Source organism: Oenanthe melanoleuca, chromosome 11 (genome assembly GCF_029582105.1).
Source record: "Oenanthe melanoleuca isolate GR-GAL-2019-014 chromosome 11, OMel1.0, whole genome shotgun sequence".
In the NCBI taxonomy this organism is placed as follows: Eukaryota; Metazoa; Chordata; class Aves; order Passeriformes; family Muscicapidae; genus Oenanthe; species Oenanthe melanoleuca.
The window spans coordinates 19,029,877-19,057,210 of record NC_079345.1 but is presented as its reverse complement, the minus strand read 5'-3'; the positions used below and the strand labels follow the sequence as shown (position 1 = coordinate 19,057,210).

General features: G+C 41.8%; 1 protein-coding gene and 1 long non-coding RNA gene across 3 annotated transcripts in view; one reads left to right on the top strand and one right to left on the bottom strand.

Annotated features, from left to right (window-relative positions):
- BEAN1 (brain expressed associated with NEDD4 1) overlaps positions 1–26,883 on the top strand; it is a 51,523-nt gene extending 24,640 nt beyond the window's left edge. Inside the window, exons 3-5 of one of the 2 annotated variants that reach the window (XM_056500880.1) lie at positions 13,616–13,825; positions 15,994–16,135; positions 26,589–26,883. In XM_056500880.1, the coding sequence (XP_056356855.1) occupies positions 13,616–13,825; positions 15,994–16,135; positions 26,589–26,850 (614 nt within the window). In that variant the 3' untranslated portion in view covers positions 26,851–26,883. The remainder of the gene's footprint in view (positions 1–13,615; positions 13,826–15,993; positions 16,136–26,588) is intronic. The other variant, XM_056500881.1, reaches the window with a different exon arrangement.
- LOC130257920 (uncharacterized) lies at positions 20,996–26,757 on the bottom strand. Its single transcript, XR_008841403.1, has 3 exons — positions 26,690–26,757; positions 23,440–23,608; positions 20,996–22,436 (listed from the first exon to the last, which is right to left on the bottom strand). It is a non-coding gene; the product is annotated as an uncharacterized LOC130257920 (long non-coding RNA).
- Positions 26,884–27,334: the final 451 nt, after the last annotated feature.

Genomic DNA, 27,334 nt, shown 5'->3' with positions numbered 1-27,334 from the left:
AAAAAAAAGTATGAAAAATCTAACAGACATAGCTCATATTTTCACCATAAAGAATAAATAGCACAGTAATCCCCACTGCAGAAGAGATGAAAGCATCAAAAAAGTGGAAAAAAAACCCTGTTTCCATAGCAAGTCTCTTTATTCCCACTTTCTATCTTCACATAACCCATGTAATATTCATTCAAAGTAATTGCTCAGCTTAAGGAAACAGTATGCTGGTAATTCATTCCTCTTCACAGGTCACAGCAAGGGCAGGAAAAATATGCCACAGAAAGGGCCATTGGTGTTCAAATTAAATCACAAGGGAATGCAGGCAAGGGCAGAGTTAAGCCAAAAGGACAATCCCTCAGAAATGCCTGCAGTCAGAGCCCCACTCACACGAGTGGGGGTGTTCATGGTGCCACCAGTGTCCCACTGTCCCTGCAGCCCTGCCAGCACCTGCACTGCAGCCTGTCCCACCACACTGCACCCTAACAGTGGCCAGTGTGGGACTTCAGCAGTCAACAAGCCAAAAAGAGTCTCCATGTGCTAAAATCCTGCACTTTTAGTTATTGTTTGGTGCTTGAGCAGCTGCCTTGTCTCATCCTCATGGGTGCAGTGTGGGCTGGTGCTGGGCTGCTCCTGGGCACTGATGTCATCCCTTCCTTCTGAATAGGCAGAGATGCCAAGTTCCTGGTACATCCTCTGTTCTGCTGGCACAGAAAAAGTTCTGTTGGCTCTGCAGGTGATAAATTCCTTCAGTGTAGTCCAGCAAGGGCCATCTCTGGCTATGTGGGGAGCTGTTGGACAGGGGAGCTGACACAATGCAAAATAAGCCCACAGATTTTCTCCTGGAACCCAGCAAAAGCCATTTGACTGGTTATACAGGAAACCACAGTGCTCTGCTCTCTGTTCCTCAGGAAAAGGGGCACCTGCAGCCCCAGGGCTCTGTGGAGACACCTCTGCTCCCTGCACACTCCTCCAGGATGTTCTGTCCTGGCAGAGGGAAGGGCTGGGCCAGCAGCTCCCTCCCTCTCCCACAGCCAAACTGGCAATAAATGGAAACAAAACAAGCCTTAAAGTCAGCATCTCTCCTACCACATTACTGAAACTTGAAAATCCTGCTGCATTCTGCTAAGTCCCAGTGGAAAAATACCCTTAATTTTATCAGTAGAAATTGCCAACAAGAATTAGAAGAGCTCTTCATTGAAGGCAAAGCAAGGCTAACATTAGGTAAACTAATTTTGTATTAATCTTGATTTGGGATCATAGCACAGCAACTGTTTGTGATAATATAGATCTATACACATTTGTAGGAGACAGAGATGGGTTTGATGTGCTCATATTGAATTATCTCGAGTCAGAACCCAAAGGACAGTGTTTATAGAGTAAATGAAACCTTTAAATTAGATTTCTCTGCTTAAAGTTGCTTTTAAATTTTATGAAAAAAATACTACTGCTAAGAACAAAAACGATATTCCAAAATTTCAAGAAAGATTAAAACTTCACTGAAAAAATGCAACCATAACAAAAAAAGTATGATTCAAATCTAATTAAGTAAGATGACAAATAATGATTAAAGATATGTTCCTAACTTACAGATGCATGCATGGATGAGGAATTAATCTGGTCTCATACCATGATCACTCTGCACCTACACTGCCTGCCCCAGGACCAGCATTCCCCCAGCTCATCCTGGGGACATCCTGCTGCCTTGGAATCCTTCCTCAGTGTCGTGGCAGCTGCTTTGTAATTTCATTTCTGGGAGTAACTGAGACACGAGCAGATACTGAGCCCATGCACCAGATAATTTGACCAGACACTGTATTGATTCCTCCTGCAACAACTCAGGAGCTGCTGGTGAGCAGGGCTTGCTTGGAGAGAGGAGTAAGATTGCAAAAAATATTCCAGGGTACCTGTGCTTCATCAGGGATATCCACCCCGTGAGCAGGGAAAGAATAAAAGAAGGAATCTCATGCTAAATTAATCAGAGGAAATAGAACCATAATTCAGTCAGTAATCACCTTGACAGATGTAAATTAATGCCTCAGTCATTTGTCATTCCTTTTTTCTCAGTCACAGTGATTTTCTAGGGGTGACATGTACATGGTTCTATCTGCAGAGCTTTTGGGTAATCAAACACTGATAAAGGGCAACATGGGGAATAAACACACACCTAGCTGGGCTGTCTGCAGCCTCTCTCCAAGCAGGGTTTATCTCCAAAGGACACAGGAGGGGAGCACGAGCAGTGAGTTTCCTTTCTGAACCACAGAGCTCACTGAACACCCTCAGCACTCCCTGAATCACCAAGGCTGCAGGCTCAGGTACTGTTAGCTCCTGTTGTGTCAACCAGGCATCTGTTTGTATCCTCAGCCCTGCCTTCCTTCACCCAGCCCAAAAATCTGGGATTTCAGGAAACTGCAGCAGCTACTACTTAGAAAAATCTGTGATCTCATTCCCAGAAGGACTTAACAGGATGGTATTAACAAATGACACAGTATGTATGAATCCATCAATTACTGCAACAGCAGGGTTTTTCTTGTCTCAAGTGCTGTCAGCACAAGGGACATCTCAGTGAAAGTCCCTGCTCTGGGTGCTGTTCAGAATTGCAAATTGCAGCAGGTCAGCATGCACTGGCTGAACGTTCTAAAGCTGTAAAACACAGTGATCACCCTTGTTAACATTTCTAGCACATTTCTCCAATTAATACCAATGCAGGAGCCATCCAGAAGCTAGAAGGAGTTCAAACAGGATTTTTTTTTTGGCAGAGTTCATACCTTCCTTGGCCAAGCATTGCAGTCTGTCCTTCATCTTCAGCAGCTAAAAGACATTTAAAACAAACCAACCCCAACAAACAGAAACCAAAAGCAGACACAACCAACCAAAAACCAACCCAGAGAAGCCATCAAACCATAAACACCCAACTCCAAATCACCTTCCCAGCTTGCAGTGGAAGGCAGGACCCTCCCTTGCCCAGGTCAGGAACCCACATCTCTGTAGCACAGTTTAAAGACACCCCACCCTCACTGGGACCCCCCAAAAGAGCCTTGTGCTGCACAAGTCAGGAATGAGGAGTTGAAGGAACTGTTTGATGCATGCAGCGATTTGAAGCCTTTCCCATTCTGATGGTTTTCCTCAAGCTTCAGGATAATGGGAACTTTGGATTTTTTAAAAACATAAATAACTAAAACAATCAAAAAAGTATCCACTTCCCACTGCCATTCTAACAGGGCATTTTGCCAGTACAATTGTATTTGAGATATACTGTGAAGTTCATGGGTTTATAACTTTGAAGGAGTGGGTGAAGAGCTACTTCTGAGAGGTAACACAGATTTAAACATTGCTTTGAGGCAACAGGTCATCCTAAACTCACACCTTCTCCACAGCAGATCTACACTGACTGTCAGCTTTTTAATATTTAATGAGGCTCACCTCAGCTGTTTTACTGTTTCACTTTCCAGTTACCATACCCACAAGGAGTCCATGCTGACATTAAAGCACAAGAGCTCTGAGAAAAAGCAGCCACCTTTTCTAGACAGATTTTTGTTGCAGTCTCAGCAAGCTGTCATTGGTTCAAGGCTCCCACAATGTCTCAGCATTCCTTGGCTCTCTCCATCAGCCAACCCTCCCTCATGGTGACCTGCAGTGAATTCCTGCTCTGGGAGTTGTTCTTGGTCCCCTCCAGGACCACAGCCCCTTTGCACAGGGCTCCACTGCTGCTGGATTTTCCCTAATCTTTCTCTGTAAGGTCATTCTGCAGACAGTGTCCAGCACAGACCACATATCCTGCTGTGCTGTGCATGGGTTTACAGTGCTCTAGTAACCCTGGAGCACCATTTCCCCCCTTTTATTCCTTTCAGGGCTCCATCACTTTCAGGAGCAAGCCTTTTTCAGAACAGCACTCACTTTTCTGCAGGTCACACACCTGTATTTCTACACTGTCCTGTAAAATAGGAGCTATTTTCATGCTATCCGTTTCTTCACAAAAAAAAACCTTTTTATCTACTAATGCAAAGAAGAGAAAATTTCAGCTTGTTTTTTAATCTGAATGTCTCTTAATCTGATTGTTCATGCACCAGAAACTGAGGAGGTTCATCCATTCTCATCAGAACTGAAGAGCAGCATATCCCAAATCCCCCTAAGAGCTGGAGAATATAATTTACAAATCTAAGATTATCGATCTTCTGATGCAAAGTCTTTAGATTGCCTCATATTGAAGGACATTCTGATTCTCCTGTAATACAAGGTTGCCTTCAGATAGGGAAGAAAAATATTTAGATAATTTGGATAGGATTCCTTCACTGGCCACACCATGTGGGTCCTCTCAGCCTCATTAAGCACCCAACAAGGTAACCCTGATCTGCAGCATGGAGCTAAAATGAATTATTAAGGGAGGTGAGAGGAAACTGAAGAAGGGTTTCCATTCTTTTCTTTCATTCTTTTCACATTTATAAACCCACAGTGTAAAAGCCCTTGCTGTTAGCAAGCATGTGGATTAAAATCCCTTTGCTATCATGTGTGATCAGGACAACAGGGACAGAAATTATTTCCCTATTACAGAGTTTTTCTTTCTCCATGTGTCTACCCATGTACTTGAAAGGGGATAGAAGATTACATCAACCTAGATACCAGATTCTTGACCAGAAATCCCATAGCTTTGTTCCAAAATTCTCTTTTTTTTTTTTTTTCCAGTGGGTAAATGGGAGCAATTTAACAGACACATTTCCACTGTGAGTATTAACAGAAAGCAGCAGTAGTTAGTGACCTTTAACACAGACTGAACTTCAAGAAGGTGGGAGCTGGATGGTATCCCTGGGTATTTCCAGGCAGTATCCCTATAAGAGCTTTTATTTAGATAGTTTTATTGGAACCACCCCTGCTGGGCACACATTTACTAGAACTGAACCATTTTCTGGTCCCTTTTGTTCAAAAGGCCACAAAACCCAGCCAGCCTTAAACCCAGCCAGTGCTGCAGGTTAAGGCATTGTTCAGGGTGCTCTGAGGGCATCACAGGGGTTCTCATCTATGTGCAGCACCATTCATTACACAGGGATTTAGAAATCCTTTGGATTCGAAATTTAATCAACTTTCCCATAACGTGTAATTATTTAAATGGAATACAACCTTCAGAACAGTCTGCTCACAGAAAAAGCCCAAGTTCTTGCTGCAGCCTGACTCTGCATCCCTCAGTTCTGACTCTCAGTCTCACTGGATGGCAATGCAGAACAATGCACACTGCAATTCCTGTTCCTCTAGAAACATTCCCTTGTTTAAATCATCTTTGATAGCAATAAAGAGCTTCCCTTTAATTCCCTTGGAATACTACAGCCTAGACTGTCACCTGGGGAGGAGATGGTGCAGCAAGCACAGCTGATTCTCAGGGGATCTGTGAATCTCATTCTTTCTCTGCATGCCTTCTTTGTGGGGACAGCTCAGAGTCCCTTGGAGCTCCCAGCACCCAGGGCTGCTGGAGCTGCTGCAGGTGTTCATGGTAACTGCTGAACCAGGCCTGCAGTGGGAGCTGCATCTTCTCTTTTAAATATTCACATATGCACACTGCACTTTATATTGAAGGTGAATTGAAGATGTCCTTTCCTAAAGGCTGCACTTGGCTTAGGGGGAGTTTTTTGGTTGGTTTTAAAGTCTTTCCCCTGTCACCTCAAACAGAAAGCAACCATCCTTACATTATTTAGAGGGAGAAACTGTGTGGAGCCTGTAACAGGAGCTGTGTGTGCAAGGCAGCAGAATGTTCTTCTGCCCCAGGAGAAACCCCAGAGCCTGTCAGCTTTCCCTGCAGCTTTCCCTGCAGCTTTCCCTGCAGCTTTCCCAGCCCTTCAGGGTGTCTCCTCTGCTCTGGCAGCCTGGCTCAGCCCTGCTGACACACACAGGGCACAGGGATGATGTGCACCAAACACCCCTGGCCACTGCAGAGGTCCAGGGAATGGTCCTTGGCTGTGTGGCCAGCCCTGCACTCCCAGTGACCAGTGACCAATCTTTTCACCAAATGGGGGTTTCCACAGGAGCAATAGGGATTTCCTCTCAGGCTCTTGAATAGTAATGTTTGAGTGTTTAATTTCCACAGATCTTTCAGTGTCCTTGTATTTCAGTGGGTCCTTTAGTGACAAAGAACCCAAGTGATTGAAATTGTTTCCAGAATCAATAGTTGGCTTGCCATTATTGGCATCCCTGCATCTGTCTAAGCAGACTTTCTAGTCCTATTCAGGTAAAATCTGAAGGAATTAAATAATTTCTTAATAGGATGAGAAAACTCCTTGATTTATGCAGGCAGATACTGCTGGAGCTTTCACAGGTATAAATGATGATGTAAATCCCACTACAGGCTTTGTGTACTCTGGAACACCATCACCATAACTCATGTGGGAGTGCAGAACACCACTGCAAACCATTTTAATTATTTTTAAAAATTCATGTCACCTTGAAAGAAAGGCTGAGATAGATTACATGTGCTACCACTTTCTAAAGGAAGATCTGGGGATCCCAGCAGTTGTTAACAGGTTTCTATCTCAGAACCCCATTCCTTGCCCAACTCCCTGGATCAGTATTTCAGTCATCATTATTTTCTAAGCAGTAAAAATCAGTCATTCCTCTATGTGCTTTTTCAGTAAATTAGTCCTACTGAAGACTGGCAAGGAAGCTGAAAAAATAAATTAGATTAATTTTGATAAGAAAAGCTATAAATAAGAAGCAGCACAAGGGCACAAGCACTGCAGGAGGAGTGCTGGGGGTGTGTATAGAAGTTGGATCTAGTTCCTGAAGCCCAGTTCAGCTTCAAAATTTAGTTCCAGGTGGATCTTCATTATAGAGCTTTGAATCCTGGGAGCAGGGTAAGGATTGCTAAAGTTGATGACTGATAGAGCCAGTGGAACAATTCATTAAAAGACCAGAAAAATACAAAATTCCATCATTTAAAAAGTCACAGATGTGAGCCAGTTTAATAGGGATCAGAAGTGCATAACTGATTCAGAGATTCATAAATGCATATAGTGCATAAGTCAGGTGCTCACCAGTTGTGGCTATTTGAGCTGGCAAGAATTTCATCATTCCTTCATTTTCTCTGTGGAGGTTGAGAGGAAAGTTTGTAAGGAAAGGAACTTCTTTATGGAAGGGTTTGGATGTTTGGTTTGGGGTTGGTTTTCTGTTGCCCCAGTACAGATTGTGTTCCATGCCTGGGCTCCACGTCCCATGAGCTGCCACCTGCCCTCTTTAGGTTACATTAAATACAGTTCAGACAGAACTCAGCCTCCTAAAGACAAGACATGAGGCATCCAGATCATAGTCTAAGCAGACTGGTAAGGTAAAATGGAAAATAATTTGCCTATTATATTTTTTCAAGCCTTAAGAAATATTACTATATTGCAACATTTTTCCAAAGTTTTATATGAGAAAGTTGTGTGTCAAAAAACCCCCAGAGTTTTCTCACAATAAAAATCCCAAAAAATTACAGGGCTTTCCATATTCAAGTCACTACCAAGCTGGGTTGAATCTGAGCTTATGAAGGTAACTTTACTTTAATGGATAAAAGAGAATTCTCATCATACTTATTTCCAAGCCCTAATACAGTTTCTGAGAAAAGTAATAGCTTTGGGTTCTGCTTATAAAACTGTATTTGCTCCAAGTTGTTTGAATATGGGAAAACAGGGGAAAAATATTCCTTGTCCATCAGAAAGTGGGTTGTTATACTTGCAGAGTGATTTGTTTCCCTCCAGTGGTGTTTATCATTTTGATAAAAGAGACCATGGATCTGAAAATGGGAAGATTTTTCCTGTTAATTTGAAACAGCACTTATACAAGCTGCTGTGACATCAACATAATACCCTAAAGCCACAGCAGCTGAAAAGATTTATTTCCTGAGCCCTTCTGCAGCAACATTCTCTTTGCTTCTGACATTCTCAATTTGCAGGCTGCTGGTGATCCAATCTTCCTCATTCTGGCTCTATAATAAGGATGTCAATGCAAGAAGAGAGAAAGTCATTATCTGATAGGCAGCAGACAGGATGAAAAGGCAGAGTTTGCTGTCTTGGGGGAAAGGCCACCCTCTCTGCCTTGGAGGAGCTCCTCAAGGTCATGGGCAGCTTTTGTGCCTGGAAGGATGTCCCACTTTCAGCTGTGGGCACTGGATAAAACTGAGCTATCTCTAGTACAGAGTCTTAGGTGTGTGAGTGAATCAGTGAAAAAATTTAATTCTGATTAGAACATATATACACAGTAAAAAAGTTCAAAGAGTCTTTGAACTGCAGAGAGCTGCAGAGAAACTGAGTCTGAATTCACAGGTCCTGCCTGGTTAATGGCATTCATTTGGGTTTGGATTATGCTGAGTTATCTCCCACAGCAGCAACGAACAGGCAAGATTAGTTAACCATTTGTATAGGAAGATTTACCTCAAATTTAGAAATAATAATGAATATAATCTGATTTGGGAACTGTTAAAATGTCATTGGTGCAGCAATTGACAGGAAAAATTTATTTATTCATTGACTTTGTTAAATAAGTACTAAGTGTCATTTCTAGAAGGTAAGAAGATAAGAGGTAAAAGTTTGAAGCACACCCTGTAGAGTTATTATTGAACATCCATTGTAGCTTAAGAGGCAGTTTAGTTTTCTTTTCTTCAGGCAGAAAAGCCTGAAGAACAGGAGAATGGTGTTTGAGAGAAGCAAACATGCTCCTGGGCCTCCTGTACTGCTAATTCCTTTTCCCATTCTATTTTCATCTGGTGCAAAACTCCTTTATGGAGAGGGCTTTTCCCAGACTGTTCTGGTCATCCACTCATTTCTCAACTTTTCTACAAGAGAATAAGAGAAATACAAAAGGACAAATAGCCTGCCCTGTTCTGAGCATCCTCAGTGCTTCCTTTTAGTCCCAGAAGCAGATGGGACCCTGGTGTTTATCAAACCTAAGTGAAGTTTCAGCCTTCCTCAGGATCCAATGGAATAGCTTTGAATCCAACAGAGACATTTCTTTTTAGTTAATTTTAAGGTTCAGCTCCCATGGGCTCTTGTATTCAATGCCTGAGTAACATCCCTCTCCCCCTGGCTCCAGGGATGCTCCTGTGATCCAGACCAGGTTGTTTTTGTGCTACATCTCCCTTATTCCTTTCCTGTGCCACAGAAATCAGCACTGCAATTTCTGCTGATTTCCAGAGACTGATTTCCCAGGGCAGCAGCAAGGGCAGGCTCCAAGTGGTCACTCTTGGCCAGACCAAACCATCTTCAAACAGGAACTGTTCATAAAGGCAGAAGCAACAAAATTTTGGATCATTCCACTGATTTAGTGTATCTGGGTGCTCTCAGCTCCTTCCTGATATGTCACTCACCTTCCCTGGATAAAGAGACTGCATAATCCAAGGGACTGAGAAAGTCAGGATATCAGAAATGTGCTGTAAGATGATAAGGTGTTTGAGATGCTTTGTTGTAATTATTTGAAGACCAAAGAGTTACAGAGGGTGCAGTGCACCATCCTAAACTGACCTCCCCACTGCCCCTTCCCAGTCCTGTACCCTGCATTAGTGCACTGCATCTAAGGGTGCTGGGAGGTGCAGGATCTCCATCCCAAACAGTTTTACTGACCCAGGGGCTACAAGGAATACTCCTCTTCAGTCCATATGCTTCAGCTCTAATTCAGCAAGTCAGCACCAAGCCCACCCTGCCCTCAGAATGAGAATCCCAGGCTGGCAGGGATGAAGAGGTGGATAATTCTAGACACAAAATGTTTCCACAACAACACATCAGCACTCCTTCAGGAGCTAGGGATGCATTTTTCAGCCTGGGAAACAAAACCACTCCATGTCTCATCCTCTCCACCAGTCATAACATGAATTATCATCTTTATTAAGATGAGGGGAAGAGATTTGGTTATCTTATCAGGATCCAGCTATAACAGCATCTTAAAGCCCATCAGTTCCAGAGGTTGCAGCCCCACTAGAGCTGATGTGTCTTTAAAAGGAAATAGAACAAGACCCCACCACCACAAGCAAACTCAGTGTGGAAGCAGAGACTCATTTATGTGTAGGTGTTTCCCTTCTCTCTCCTCTGAGGTACAAGCAGGTGAAAGGCACTGAGGAAGGGAGAAGCCACTCCTAATAAAGGGTGAGCCAAGCTCCCAGGACATGGCTGCACACCAGGACATTTCACCCTGCCAGGATCTGACCCAGCTGAAACTTCCCCATTACTTATGGGGAAGTTAGAAAGGGGTGACTGTCCCTTCAAAGACAGGTTAGCAGGAGTGAGACAGAACAACATGCACCCAAAAAGTCACTGTTCTATACCTCCTTCAGTTCCTTTCCAACTGGTTTGTTGAGATCACTGAAGGGGATCACTGAGTAAAATAATATATTGTAATATTTAAGAGATTTTTCAAAATGCTGATTTATTGTCTGACACTGAATGAACAGTCTAGGCAATTTTGCACTGGTGCTCACTCTAAAGTCAGTGTTCTGTCAGCCCTGTGCCAGTTGTGCTGTTTCTTGTTACTTTCACAGTTCCAATCGAGGCTAAAAGCTGTGGTGTGTACGTTCAAAATAATTCATATTTAGAGGATTAGCTATAAAATACTCATATTTATGTGTGTGTTGTTTATAATTTGCAGTTTCATGGGAAAGGATACAATTTACCTCAAAACAAAAGCATTAGCACTCTGTTAGTGGTGTTGTATTTATGGGTTTCACATACATTTGCAGATACTTCTATTCTGAAAGAAAAAACATAGCATTTTTATATGGAGAAATGCACAGTTTATCAAAAGAAGATAGTTTTGGATAAGAGGAGAAAATTTACAATGTGGTTTTTTTTTCCAAAAGTAATATAAACATCTTTTTCCCCCACAAAATTCAAACCCAAAGAATTTATATCAATGCAGCATCTCATTCTGCTGTTGTTTGTCACAGTAGTAAGTCAGTAGTAAAGTCTGGAGGGTCAGACTCAGTGTCAAACTGAAAATGCAGCCTCAGGAGAAGTTTATCAAGTACACTTTGTGTTAGGAGCTGGGCTGAGGGACTCATTCTTTCCTTCTAATGAAAGCAGTATTGCACTATACCTTGTCTGTATGAGGAACTGGGTTCAGTTAGATTAAAAGCATTAAAAAAGCAGAAAGATTCACACTGGTGAGAAATAATAGATAAAACAGACAAGACTTGGGACAGGCAAGGAAACCCTGAGAATGTGGTGGATAAATGGGGTGTCTTGAACTAAACCACACCACCTCAATACCAGTGCAGGAGAGTATTTTCTGTATGAAGTCACTTGTAGCAGTTAAACTTCTATAAAGCAAAACAGGTCCAGACATCAGTGGTCACACTTGGTGGCACCACAGGAATCTCCCAGGTAGTCAGAGTGGGGATATTCCAGCTGGCTTCCACAACTGGAAAAAAAGAAAATATAAATATCCTTTGCCAGGCCCTTTCTGTGTAGAGGATCATTCCAAATTTGTCCCAAGTTTTTAAAGAACTGAAAGCATTCCCTGCAGTCTCCTTCCTCCCCACTGACAGCAGTTGATCACCAGTTCCAATCCAGAGCTACTGGACATTAAATTGATGATCATGAGCCTGACAATGTGTGGGGCAGCCTCACACCCCAGGTTCTCAGAATGCTGACAACAAAGTTGATTCTTCTTTTACCTTTGCAAGTCAGCCACAATTACCAATACATTACCTGCCACTATGTCCAGTCCAGGTGTTAATCCCTGCAGCCAGGATTTAAACTGCCACTGCCATGATACTTGCATCTTTCAAAGGCAGATTTTTTTAAAAAATCTGAAAAAACAAGGCCATGGAAAGCCAGTGAGGGTGTGTTGGACACATTACCAACAGAAATAGCTAAAAAAAAATGTATAAATGAGAAACACGATTGAAATTTTGTAAAGTTTTGGGAATTTGAGTTCTAGCACAAGGGCCTGATGCCCCCAACATATCCCATACCCAAAACTTTTTTGCACTAAGTAGGACACTTGTCCATAACCTTTGATTTAATGCTGCAGCATCATTTTAATTCTCAGAAAATTCATTCTTGGTTTTTGCACAAGATACTTGGTAAAAGCTCAGCACATTTCTTGGCTGGCTCTCCTAAATGCCTATAAAGATCCTCAGCCAACAGTCAGAAAATTGACAAAACTCCACTACATGCTAAATCCCCATGTTTCATGTGTATGTTTCTAGTTGGTTGTCTCAGTCTCAAGCACCAGCCAATGATAACATACACTGGCTTGGAGCCATTGTCTTCTTTCTAAACTTGTTGTGACTGCAAAACATCAACTGTAACCAGCACTGCACTTCCTAAAACACATACTCACTCCACAGAATACTCAAAAGATTTTGTTAGCCCTGATTTCAGCAGGAAATAAATTCTATTTGTTCAACTGGCACATAGCCAGATATAAAAATATATCCAGGCCAGATTTGACAGCCAAGCTTGGTATATGGCATCTCCAGCAATTTTTTTGCATCAATAAAATTTTGGTTTACTGATGCTGAGCAGCTAATGGGAAGTTTTGTTTTAATCTGGGGTGAGAGGGGGATTCTATCTGCTAAAATCCTGAATCCTTTTTCCCATAATTTCTTCTGTTTACCTTCCCTCCATTAGCAATGCAATTCCCCATAAATACATCTCTGGGAAATTAATTCCCATGTATAGTCATGACATCAGTTGATTCTCTAAGGGAATATTATTATTTAACTTTTGATACTGTCTCTGTGGCTTGTCTCAAAAGGATGTTTGACTTGGCAGTAAATTACTGGAGTTATTCTCCTTTAAGAACATTTATTGTTGAACTCAAATAATGCATTTCTGGATTTTATTTTTTTTAACCAGAGCAAAGCAGTTGCAAGCAAACAATCCCACTCTGGATGAATTTTTTCCCCACACTACAAATCAGTTTCTTGGGATGCTGACTCTCCCCACAAACCAAAGCAAGCCTTGTGCCACAAAAGCAAGTTCCTGGGGTTCATTCTTGCCCAAAACTTTTCTGCAAAACCTCGGAACCTGCTTACACCCCTAACAACAGGCAATTCCTCTATTCCTCTTCTTACACCCCAAACAATTCCTCTGTTCTTTTTGGAATTTCCACTTTCCTCCTTGTGTATTGTTGTATACTGCTGGGAACCAGGGCAAAAGCAGCCTTGAAGCCTTGGGTTTCTCAAGCTGCTCAAGGACAAGAAATTATAACAATGATTAAACACCTGCAGGGTGTGTGAGAGCCATGTGTGTGATGTTTTGCACAAAGCATGTTTTCAGAGAGGTGTTGCCTTCTTGGACCAATGAGCCTTTTCTATTTTGTTTCTCACGTACTACCCTATAAAGTGCAGTGTTTCTTTAAATAAAGTTCTTCTTTTGCTTCCCCTTTACACGAGGAGCTGTGTTGTGTTATTCTTTCCGCCACTCTCCTGTAGCCTAAAATGCAACACTTGTGCACTTCAGTTCTTTCAGCATCAGTCAGGTGATGATACAAAGACTCAAAGAACAATGGACCATACAGCCCTGGCTCCAGTAACAGGGAGCTGCTGCCGGTGTTCCCCTGGAGCGAGTCCCTGTTTTCCCAAGGGCAGGAGCAGGTGCAGTGGCTGTGCCTGCGGCTCTGGGGAAGCCCTGGGACAAGTGACACATTTCTCTCTCTCTCTCTCTCTGCACAGCAGTTGCCTCGAACCACAGCAGCGCCTCCAGCGCCTTCCCCAGCCCCGGCGAGCTCGGCGGTGACACCAACCTGCTGGTGTCCCCGCTGCTGGTGGCAGGGGTGGTCATCGGGCTGGTGCTGTTCCTGTCCTGTGCCACCATCGTGGTGGGCAGCCTGCGCAAGGACAGCAGGCTCGGCCATCCGCGGCTGCCCAGGGACGGTAAGGACGGTAAGGGAGCGGGACCAGGAATGCCTGACCGGGAATACGGGCAGCGAAAGCACCAGGGCACTGCAAGGGGTGGGAACATGCAATTAAATAACGGGAGCAGCCAGGCACGGGCAGCTTGGCAGTGAAGTGGCTTCTCTGTGCTGGGACTGGGTTCCCACCCAGCCCGTGGACAATGGCTGACAGAACCCAGCCAGTGCTGACAGCAGCTCCTCAACAGCTATTTCCCTTGGTATGGGATAAGATTTATTCTCTGGTGCATTTATCACCTGTTTCACCTATCCCCCTGTAGCCTTGGTGCAGCATTTGCTGTAATTTCTATTTCTTGGAGAGGCAGAGCTGTTCTCATTTCAGCCAAGTGCACCAGCCTACAACAGTCACTGGGCAAATGCAGTTTGTCTGAGTGCAGAAGTGAATATCTGCCTGGAAACAGAACAACAAGGAAGCCAAAAATCATTAAACTCTCACCATCATTAACAATGGCATTGATGACATCGGTGTCATTACAACAGTCATCATCATTAAAGAGTCAAAAAGGTGCCAGTTCCTACCCCCTCACCAACATAAAACAAAACCAACACATAAAAAAAGACCTTAAAGGTAATTTAAGGATATCAAGGAGATATTGATAGTTGATATTTGGAAATACCAATTTTAAAGTAGTGTTTTCAGCCCTTTTGGGCTTTGACGACAAGAAACCACTTTGTCAATGAAATGACAGAAGATTATTTCTATTTAAGGAAAAAAAAAAAACAGTTTTAAAAGTTAAAAAAAAAGAGTTTAAAAAGTTAAAAAGTGTAATTCTTCGGACAGTAAAAATTCAAATGATAAATGGTGGAGCATCAACAGCCACATTCTTGGTGAGCAGGCTCCTCTGCCTGCAGTTTTTAATGGGTGCAGTTCTGTGCATATAATTGAGGGGGGTTTTTTATATAGAAAAGCCCATAATAGTGAGCCACATAAAAATGCATTGGCTTAAATCTTGTTTTCACTGAGGTAAATTTAGTATCCATTGAAGTCAATTGAACTTCATTTAGTTATTTGGACCAGGAAGTTTTCTGTCTAAACTAAACAAATCTCCTAGCATCAGTTTGTCCCCTTGGAGCAAAGAATAATTTCTTCTTGGCTTTTCCAGAAATATTTATCCAAATAAATTAATAACATATATATTTTGGGAACAAAATTTAGAGTCCAAAAGAATTGAAATGCAAACTCCCATGCCAACCTACAGAGGGAAAAATAAAAACAAAATCCAGAAAACTAATGTCTGCTATTACAGTAATATGATTTTCCTAATTTTCAGCAGCTACATTGAAGATTAAATAGTTAAACCCAAACTGAAGTTACTGTTTGACCCAATATTTTGCATGATAAAATACTGACCATTAAGCTTTAATCACTGTGTTTAAATCTACTACTCTGGTAATTTCACCTCCTTGAAAAAGCCTAGAGACAGGCAAAAACAGAAAGGAAGATTTTCAAACTGCTTGTTAGAAATAGCAATGCTAGAAAAATGGAAAAGAAAAGCATATTTTGGGATATATTCAAAAGAATAATTCTAAACTGAATTGTGCCACACTACATTACACAGACATAAACATTAATTATCCTCTAACACAGAAAACAGCTCTAACCTCTCAGTATTTGTGGAGCTGGGAAGCTCTTGCATGGAAGCATTAAGAAATCCCTGGAGCAGGCAGCAGGATGATTTGTCTTTGCTGTTTTCCAGCTTTTCCCATTTTTGTCAGTGTTTATTGAGAACAGCATTTTCTCAGCAATCAAACACCTGCCCCTCCCTTTACACCTCTCCCAGAACAGACAGACTTTCTGCAGATGCAGCTGGGAATTCAGTTACCCCACAAACATCTGAAGCTGACTCCTTTTGAGCCTTTGAGGCACAAGAAAAGCTTTGGAACTCCATCTGCCTTGTGGGGCAGCACTAGAGCTACAGTCCCTGTGCCACAGCCTGAAACACCACAGCTCATCTCCAGATGGTGTTCATTTACTCTGAAAGAAATAAGAATATCCTGGGAAACCTGATTGTTCCAAAATATCTGCAACACCTCTGCCTCAGAAAGGGTTTGTTTTCTGATTTATGGCAGTGTTATAGAGAGTGACAGAGAATCCAGCACGGAGGGGAAGAGCAGCCAATATTAATTCTTGTTTTGCAGCTCCAGATGGTTTCTCTCACGGCGGCTCCTCTGCAGAGCTGAGATCTACCTGCACCGAGGAGTTCCCCCCAGCCTGTGATTTTGACTCCTATCTGGATATACTTTCTCAGGGGAACATCATGTATCCTGACCCACCTCCATGGTAAGCACTTGCCTGAGATTCTCAGGCTGGCAGTCCTGCACTGGCAAAGCCCACTACAAAAATTCAGCTCACACAGACTCTGGATACAAGACAGACCTTGTTTAGCTTGAGTGTAAGTTCAAGTTTTCCTTAGCAGAACACATTTTTACTAAATAAAGATGTGGACAGGAATTCTCATTCAGTGATACATTAAAATCTGTCATAGTGATGACATACTAATGAAACACACAAGTAGAATTACAATCAACTTTCTTCAAAAGAAATGCATTTACAAGCCAAAGTTTCAAAATCAAAAATACATACTTTTTCCAAAACTTCCAAGTTACATTTATTACTGACCTTGAGAGTGTTCAGATCAGAGGAAACAGAAAAACAAAATTCCAGAAATTGTGCAGCAGCTCCTAAATTGTGTGCCCACATTCACAGGGCACAGGAACAACCTGCTGAGCCACAGGAGCTGCCCTTTGGGCCATGGGCATCCCCTCCATGTGCCCCAGGCACCCTGAGGTCCAGAAATGAAGGAATTCAGTTCCTCCCTCCAGTGAACCAACAGAAATCATTTGAAGCAGAGCATCACTTCAAGCTTGCTGTAGTGCTGTGTCTTACAAACAGCAAACAAAGGTTAAACAGCCATGCTCCCCCTTTCTTTTTCCTTTTTTTTCTCCATTTTAAGCATTTTTCTTCATTTTAAGCATCTTCATTTTGAGTTAAACCACTCTAAGACCAGCCCTTTTCTGACTGTGATATGGAGCAGCTCAGCACTATGAGCACACCAGACATGGATCTTTGCTTTGTTCATTCTGTCCATGTTCTACAAGCAGCCTGTTATGTATTACCAACTCCTATTAACAAATGGGCTTTTAGGGGATTGTGTAAATATTTTAGCAAAAGTTCACATGTGAAAAATTACTCTGAGCCTGGCATCTAAATGTGTAGAACTTCATATAAATCCACTTAGGCATTTAGAGTGGATTTTGGGCCCACACCCACGAGTCTTTACTAATAAAAGACAGCCAGCTGACACCCAAGCAAGACTCTGAGTGGGCAGCTCAGATTCCTGAGAACAAATTGACAATATATTTCTTTAGCAGAGAGATCATCAAAGATTATACCAAAGGATGCTTCCATTTCCAGTCAGAAACAGGCACAAAGAAAATTTTTCCATCTCTATGGAGTTCTGTTTGAAGGAGACAGGAGTGACACAGGATAGCACAGATTATCCACGTTTTGCAGTAAATTCTGCAGTGGCCTCTGCAACAAGCCTGGCAAGGGTTAATTATCTTGTGTCCCAACTTGTCTGTTCTCAGAATATTCTGGGGCACATAAAGGTGTCCAGCCACTGCCTCCTCCAGGTTCCCTGCTGGGCTGAGTGGACTGTGTGCCTGAGGACTCTGCACACACTGGAAAACACTGCTCATCCCAATAATTACAGCCCTGCATCACAGGTCCAAAGTAAAGATTATTGTTAATGGTTTAGTTGTTTTCTCACTGCTACTGCAGTTAAATATTTTAGAAAAAGTAGCTTTGGCAAATCATCAAAATCTTTTTATAAATTTTATATCATAGCAAGACAACTTGGGTCCTTCAGGGAAAGCAGATAGCTGAAAGCAAAGGTAGATGGAGACTTTGGAACTTGCTATTAATGCATTCTCCAGACCATTGTAAGTGTTCAGAAAAGCACTGGGTGAGAGGCACTGTCTGAATTACTGCATTATGTAAAGCCTGAAAAACTCCTGTACATCTCTCTTTATATTCTCCTGCATGGCATAACACTGCAGTGTCTATTTTTAATTAGTAGAGAATGGAAATTATTTGAAAGCTGACTGTCAAACATGGCCTGGAAGCAGAAACAAGACATGCCCAACCTTAATATTTAAAATACTAACTCCCTGGGATCAATCTCATTGTATATGATAATATTTTGAAGAGTGGGTTTACTGAAATATAGCACTGCCTAAATGAATGTAATTCCTCCTCCTAATTCCTGGAGGGCAAGATGTAATTTAAAGCTAAACTAGCATGGCCAAAAGCTAATAATGGAGCTGTGGCATCAGCAGAACAGAAATGAAGAGCAGCAAGGAAAGCAACTGCATTGGGAAATAACTCTTAAAAGTCTTAAGTGAGAGAGTTCAGTGAGTTAAAAGCAGTGGGTGCTGGCAGGATAATTTCCTTTATCCACTGGTGCTGGCAGAGCCTGCAAGGCCACATGCATCCCAGCAGCCAGACAGGAGTGTGCAGCCCAGGGCTCCTCACACCATTCCTGCCAGACCACACCAGAAATGGTTCAGTAGAAAGCACAATACCTTTATTTGGCCAAGGGGTGGTTAGTCTAGAATGTTTTAGTTAGATTTTGTAGCTGAGCTTTAAACCACAAAATGAGTGGAAAAGAGACTTAAGGCAAAGGCTGATGAGACAGAGTCAGTCCCCATGTCTGTGCTGAGGGGGAGCTCCCTGTTCAGCCCTGCCCACTCCTAACTCTCCTGCTCCAAGTCCAGTAACACTGTTTATATAAAACTATTTATAGAAGAAATGTTACTGGTAAATTAATCTATGAAAAATGCCTTGGGATATTAATATTTGCTCTGATCTCTAAATCAAGTTTCATTTGAGACTCAATCTGATTATCCCCACAGTCACTTCCACTAACCCCTTTCCTGCATGAGGTTTAGAGGGATGCCAGGAATGGAATTTTGTCATTAGCCTGCCATAGTTGCAGGGTGGTTACAGAGAAGCCATTTGGTCAATTTGTTTTGACAGCCCAAAATATACAGTGCTGCTATCCACAGACATCCCTTTAGGATAGTTAATGGCTTTTTAATGGATCTCAGATCTGTGCTAGCATCTGTCACATTGATTTTACATGAGGTGTAGATGGGAAATATAAAAGCAAAATACAGGGGGTCTGAACCAAACAATTTCAGAATATGAGGGATTTGTATTTCAGAGCATATTTCTGATACGTACAGACACTTGCAGCAGGGCTGGAAGTTAATGTTTCATAGTCTGTGTCACCAGACATGGCAAAGCCTTTGTTTCTAAGAAGCTCAATCTCAGAAAGATCATCCAAGTGATCTCCAAACAATTCTAAACCACAGAATTCTAATCCCTCCAAATGGGCAAACTGAACACATCCAACCAGGACAGAATACAAGCACAGTCTCCCTGCCACATCTTACCTAGCATCATGGTCAGTATGACTTGGAAAGAAACCTGGAAAGCCTGTAAATCCAATATTTGCCATTTTGTCCAACATCCACTGTGTGGTGTAAGTAAAATCACACTGTTGACACTGTGGGGATGAAACTTTTATAGACAGGAATCATGAGCTCATGTTCACTGTGCTGAGTTCTTTGTAACACACACTTCTAGTGAGCATTGCTAATTTTCTTCTTACTAATAAGTAGTAAGAAAGCTGGTTCAAAATAAGTTGAGCTCACATGTTTGTGATTGAATGGGATTGAAATGGATTGAATCAACCAAAGTCCAAGTAAATTAAAAAATACTACATTTTCTTAAGGAGAGTGCATAAAATCGAAACAATGAGGAGATTTCACAGCAGGAAAGGAACTTTATCAATTTCTCACCTTGTGGACAGGGAAAATGCATCTCACCCCACTGCATAAGTGCTTTTTCACTCCTTAGTGACTGGATATTAATGGTATGTACAGAGCTTTAGGCAACCAAGATTATTGCCTTTTCCATCTGAGACTCCTGAGTGTCTAACACAGAACATCCTGAGGAATGACTGCTCAGGAGGATGCAGATTCACCTTCAGGAATGGTTTTAATGGAAGCCACAAAAGTTCTCTCCATGCTTCACACTGAATGTTCCCCACAGGGCACACATTCAGCCCCCTCTATCCCAGCATTCATATTAAATCCCATTGTGTGAGGGTTTGTTTGTGGGCTCACCCTTCCTCAGCTGGTCACCCTGCCTAATCTACACAGGATCTGTTCTACAGAAAATTGTCTTGTTTAGGCTTGATAAATCCCAGTATTCTCAATAACTATGTTCAGCCTGCATTGTTTAAATGGGCAAATCAATTTAAAAATTACTTTAAAATGGTAAAAGGAAATGCTCCTGTCTTAAAGTCAGACACTAATTTCCCTTTAAATATATATTTTTAAAAGCCTACTTAAGGGACTTTCTTTTTGAAAATGTTCTTTTCCATCCTCCACTTCTGAAGATGCAAGTTAGCCATGCCAGCCTCCTGGATTTTCTTGAAAGGCAGAATTAGGCTTGACATAAAATCTTGCTATATTGTGCTATATTCTTTTGCCAAGGCTGTTTTCCTGAGAGCAAACCAGATGAGGAGCTTTTGCCACATTACAGTGACAGCTGGAAAAGCATGAGATGGACATTTGGGGTTAAGTTCAGCTCTTAACTTCAATACCACCATGAGATTCTCAGTTAGTAAGGTAAAAAATGCCACTGGAAATATGACAGGTTTTAAGTCCATTAGATATGACATGAGCTAAAAGTCTCAATTCCTTTAACTAAAAATTCCAAATACTCTAAAGCCCCTTCACATCCCAGTGCTATTCCTCATCAGTATTAGGGATAAAAACTAGTAAATTCCTAATTATTCTGGCAAACTTATTTCAAGCTCAACTTTGTTTACAGCTGTTTTATGAGAGTTTCTTTCTGTGGCACTTCCATTCCTCTTAATTATCCACACCTTTCTCTTTTTTCTTGTCTTTTTAGTCAGAAATGCTCTCACACCTGTGTGTGTTTGGAGGCTGAGGCACAAAATTCCCTTTGCTTTCTGTCATCAAAAATATCTGTGGGGAGGCTGCACCTCCTGACCAGGCTCTCTTTACACCTGCCCCTGTTCCACTCTGGAGGTGCAAATTATTGCTGCAGTGCAAGCAGCACGTGATGGAAGGGAAGCACCAAGGATTTCCAACCAGGAATCTTCAGTGCCATGCAAAGCAACCACAACTTAGAGCTGTCAAACCTATGATGACTGTACTTCAAAAACAAAGAGTATTTTTCTCTGATTTCCCAGCTGTCAGACTTTCTGATGCATATTGCAGCCAGTATTTCCTTCACCTGCTCAGAATTCATTCCTGGAATAATTACAGCAAAGCCCTTTCTAGAAATATGATCCTAAAACTTGTCAAATGGAAAACTTCCTCAAACATCAGCAGGTTCTGGTGACATGCAAGAATAGGTGGTGTTGTTTAGAATCTTGTTTGTGGATTAACTCCATGGCTTGGGAAGCTACAAATTTTTATTTATCTTAACTGCTTCTTGTAACTTTATCAGTACCCAGCATCCTTTACTGTATAAATATAAATCCAGAGACCAAATTCTGCTGATGACCAAGTAGTTCTTACTATGTATAAAATTAATGCCAGGCTGAATTGTATAGTATGAAATCTTCATCCTAGGATGACTTGTTTCATTTAAAACATTTATTTCAATCATTTAAGGCTGCACAATTATGATGAAACTGCATTATATAGGTTTCAAATGTTATCTGATCCATTTTCTCATGGAAACAGTTTACCCTGAATTTCATTTTTCTTCTGGAATATTTATCCATCAAAGTCATAACTTCCTCAAGATTATCTTGGCACAGAGTGCAGAACAAAGATGGAGCCTTTTAGTGCTCATTAACAAAAAAAATCCTATGATAATTCTGAGGAATTGGAAATTCCAGAAATAACTATGAACAGAAAGAAAGAAAAAACCTAAATTCCACCTTTCCTGTCTCTACAATGGTTAAGTTACTTAAGCCCTAGATGTTTTCTTGAACAATACCTTGGGTTACATTTTTTTACTGTTTAAAAACACTGAAATAAATATGTATACAAATATGTATATAATTAGGATCTCAAATGAAAGTGTCAGGCTCAAAAATAAACCTAGAAAAATATCCTGGCTCATGATATATGTCATTAGAGGAGCAGTACTGTCAAAACTGATACATTTCCTCATGGTAATAATAAATAATCACCAAAGAAAATATGTATTCTAGGAAAACACACCTCAAAGGAAACACAGACAGATTTCCAGGCTGCTGTCCTACAAACCTGGCTGTCAGCAAATTGTGCCATCACAGAAGGCAGAGTTCAGCATCAGCTCAGCTGCCTACATGGGCATCAAACACATCGTTATTTTTTTCATCTGAACCTCTTTGTAGAGAGTTACAGCACAGTTGTTCTAATTTCAGCTTTTCTGTTGGGTAACAACATCATCTAAACATCCTTTGTGCTGTTTCATCCCAGCTCCAGCTGTCAGCACATGTTCCAGATTCAAGGGTTCTGTTTGCCATTATCAAAACACAGCAGGTCACCTACAAAAGGGAAACAAATGCAACAGGAGCAATTTTGGCAGAGTCAGAACATACAGCAAATGAACAAAGTGAACCATGGGACATCTATTGCACAAAGAATTCTTCATTCCCACCTGTGCCTTTTTTCACTTCTTGATGTTTGCATCTTAAAAAGTTCTGTCAGCAGAACCCTCTTCCTGCCCCAGAGAGGTGCTCCTGATTGATGGATGACAGCCAGTTAAAGAAGCTGTTTGGGGTTTGCCCAGCAACAAACCCATCCCAATACTTACTGCAACAAGACCCAGCAAATTCACAGTTATTGTCCCTCCTGCCAAGCTCTGAGTCAACAAGGTCATCCTGGAGAGCTGCTGCCATTTCTGAGCACCATTCCCCTCTCTGCAGATCACATTTACCTGCAGTAGGATGCTCAGCCTTCCTTGCTTTTCCCAGGGAAATTATTCCTTAAAAACTCAATTGTGTGTCTACAACAGCAGTGCAGGTGTTATAATAAAAAACAAGGCCCACACCCCTGCAGCACATTTCATGGTCAGTAACTCCTTCCTTCTCACCACTGCCTGCTGATACTGAACCTCCAGATAATAACAGTTTTAGACAGCAGTGGATTAAAGTGGATTCACCACTACAGCCAAGGATTTTGTCAGGGCTGGTATCCACAAGATGCAGAGTGTAATGAGTTCCTGTGCTCCATTACTTATGTTATGGTAACACAACACTTTTCAAAAGCATTTTCCTTCCTGTCTAAAAGGATTTTCCTGTGACTGCTGTAGTGAACTTCAAGCCTGAGCTACTTTTTACATGTCCAATATCTCCACAGAAGTGAATCTGACAGATAAAATATAACTCTTGTGGTGGGTTTTTCAGAAGATGAACATGTATTTTTGTTTTTCCACTTCATGGTCCTGCATTGTCAGATGCAAAACATATATATATGTACATATATATATATACAAACATATGAATATACCTATACACACATATATATGCACACACACACATTGCACACCTCTTTGTGGAGATCACTCCCCTAGCAGTTCCTGATGAGTTCTGCCTGTGGGCTGCAGTCTCAGACCTCCCCCCTTCCTCTGTCTCTCCCATTTCCACTTCCCTGGTGTTCCTGGTGCCCCTCAGCTAAACTGGGACCTTCTGACTGAGGCAGCCAAAGCTGGAGAAATCTGGCCCAGAAAAAAACACACACACAAATACAAAATAAAAAACCAAAACAGAACAAACATCCTAACCTCCCCCCCCCCACCACCCCCAAATCTTTTTGCCTATTTAGCTCCAGATTAGGGATCAAGGTTTGGCTTTATTTTAAAATTACAGTGAGGTTTTAGTCCAGCATCATTCACATCAATACTTGCTAATCACCTGCAAAAAAATAATTACTATTGCAATTTTTTTCTAAGTAATCCTTCAAATCTTTTGAGGAATGGTTTTCCAACCACTACCATACATGGCCAGTGGATGCCTGTCCAACTAGGTATTATTTCTTATAATACTTGCTTAGATTCTCTAATAAAAAAGTTCTTGTAAAGTCATATAATTTTACATATTAAAGGCTCCTTGAAGGAGAGACTGCAAAATAAAATTCATGCTTGTAGAGTTGATAATGCATTATTTATCCTACAGGAATGCCTCCAGAACAGCAGTCAGAAAGTACTAGAGCTGGTAAACAGAGGGGGAAAGGTCACATCACAAAACAAACAAACACAGAAAAACAAAACCCACAAGCAAACAAACAAAAATTTTAAAACCCACAAAACACTTGGAAATGAAGGAAAAAAGACAAAGTTGAATTCTCTTTTATGACCTTAATTCATGTTCATCTGCCCTCACCAGAGAATGCTAGGAACCTTATCTGCAGAAACAGAGCAGGAGCTGTTTGCAATGCCAGCTCTACAAGCAAAGATACCATGCATAGAAAAGAACACAGGAAATAAACATCAAAATGATAAACTGATAATGAAATACAAAAGTTTATTTTAAAAAATACAACTATTTGAATTATTTGTAATTCTCTCCAAGGCCTCAACAATCTGTATGCACAGCTGTGAAGCTGCAAAAAAGCTGTTTAATTGGAAGTCTGGCATGTGTTTTTTACTACCTTACTCAATTTTTAAAATGTGATCTTAATGGCCAAATATGAGGGGGAAGAACATTACTTGCTTTTGGAGAAAAAGAGATATTTATTTTTATCTATCATATGTATGAAGGATAAAATGCCCTAACAGAAATATCTTGATATTTGGAACTAAATAGTAAAATGCCAACTCTTCAGTACTATAATTCACACCTATATATTTGACCCTTAAAAGTCTCCTTCCCAAGGGATCGTTTTCCTGTTTATCCCAGCCAGCAGTTCAGTTCTCACAAAGCAGAGCTGTGATCCAGAAAAGGCATTAAATGAAAGCCAAGGCAGAGGAATCATCTGCAGATGATCAGGTAACAGCACAAGGAACAGTTCCCACCATGCCCATTTCTGCTTTAGGTCAGTGGCAGATTTCCCAGAAGCAGCAGACAGAGAAGCTTCTTCCCTTTTTGTGTCTTGGTAGAAGGATTCTGAATTTTCCACCTTGAGACTCACATTACTGTGGGCTTTTCTGAATGGACACTTTTCCCCTGTGCTGACAGACTCAGTAAGTGCTCCCTGTTAGCCTGATTAAGTCAGTCAAAACCTGAGGAGAGATTCTAAATAAATTCACTGGGCTTTGGGTCAGCAAAATGTAAATTAAGTGAAGATGCAGCTCTTGGGAATCCTGCAAGAAGTGGCTGTTCCTTTACCCTGACAGAGCTCAAGGAGAGCTGAGGACATCAGGTCCTCAGTCTCTGACTGAGATCTAAGAACTTCTCAGAGACTACCATGTATGTTTGAAAGCTTCAGTGTGTTGAGTAGAGGTTGGAGTGACATCTTTTCCACATGCTGTAAAAGAAAAATTCAACTTGCTAAAACATGCTGGGACTTTCCTGAAATATCTAGCAGCCTTATTCAGGGTTTTCAGAACAGACTTGGGTTCTTAAATATTATTTTCTGATGGGGAAATTGAACTTGCCTAGTCTGAATTTAAAGCCATTGTCCTGATGAATGTAAAAGTAAGATGAAATGAAAGTAAAAATAAAAACACCTGTGGATATTTGAGTTTAGTTATGTAGCACTCTGATTTTGCTTTCTTACCTCTCCCTTCCCCAAGAACCATTTCCATCACCCAGACTGGGGTTTGGGAGCTTGGTTTAGCCTGGCAGTAACACAGGTACAGGGGCACAGTCTGCTGAGAAGACACATGCTCATTATCCCAATTTTCAGGAAATACCCCAGATCTTAATGGCTCTGCAGTTAGTATGGCTGAGGAAAGAGGTTCTTAATTTGTCTGGCTCCAGCAGAAATGTTTTCAAGTTAACTCAGTAGAGAAAGGTTGGCTGTTTCTTTATAAACAGGAAACATTCCATTCTTCAGGACTGGATTTAAAATGATCCTGGAATGGTTAAACAGCAGCCAGAAAGCAGGTGTAACATTTAAGATCATGATGTCGTGACTCTCTTGGATGTAGCCAGGGAGCAGCACCAGGAGGGAGCAGTTTCCCTGGCACAGAGCCACAAAGCCTGGGTGCACCCGGGTGGCTCCATGGGAACCCACCGATCCTCCTGCCCTGCATTCCTGCTCACAGTGACAGCCACTGTGCCAGGTCCCAGGGACCTGCACGAGTCTGCCCAGGTTACCCAGCCCAGCTCTGCAGCCCAGCAGGGATCCTGCTGCCCCTGGAGCACACTCCTCACCCAGGCTGGCCCTGAGCTCCAGACTGCACACTGCTGTCAGCTAGACTGCATCAGCAGCTCTCCATACCTCATTTCACAATGAGACACCAACACCACTTCTTTCCCCCAGATTTTTCTAACCTGGCTCTTGGAGGCAGGTGAGAGCAGGAATGAGCCCTGGCTGCACTGCACTTCTGGTGACTGTGCACCTCTGGGATTATCTCTGGGTGGTTTTAAAATTCTTGAGTACCTGACATGGCAGGGTCAGCAAGGATGTGGGCTGAGGAACAAAACACCAGACACTCGTTTTCTTCTCACTTTACTTGCCTCTGTTATGCTGAAATAATGTACTGTGGCATTTTTCCCAGGAATCTAATGAATATTTCTTTTTTTTTCTTTCAGCTATGACGAATGTGTGGGGCCAGGAGCAGCACAAATCTATATTCCCACAGAAGATCCCCCCCCATATTCCCTTACGGACCCTTGCCAAAGAAATGAAATACCTTTAAATCTGTGTATCAGGCAGGAAGAGGAAGCAGCAGGGACTGCAGGAGGGGCTGCACACTGTGCAGGGAGGCTGCAGGACTGGCAGCAGCCCAGCTCAGGTATCTCAGTGATCTCCCAGTGTGGAGGCAGCTCCCCCGTAGGGGACAGCGGCGTGTGAGCACAGCCTGCTCCAGCAGAAACATGGAACATTCTCCCACTGCCCAGCAGACCCCAGGGCGTGTCCATGGAAGGGGCTCTTTCCTTCAATTCTTCTGAAGAACTCAGACCAATGGAAGAATAAAACCTCTGGAAGTTTTACCTATTTTATATCTTAAAACAGGGATACAATGGGATTTTTTTACAGTGAATTTTGCAAGTTTACCTAAATTTCCCTGTTTGTGCTTCAAAGTGTTCCATGGCATCACATAGCATAAAAGAGCAGCAGAGACAAGCAGGCATCTGACCTTTCTGAAGCATTGCAAAACCCATTGAAATCAGCCACTCATAATGAAGATAAATGTTATCCAGTCAAGCCTACTTGTTGATTTTATGACACTTTGCATGTTTTGGAACAGAAGGAAAAGGAAGAGCATTTTGTTGTCATTGTAGGTGTCACTAGTACATCTCATTCACTGTATTAACAACAAAGCATTTTTAAATAA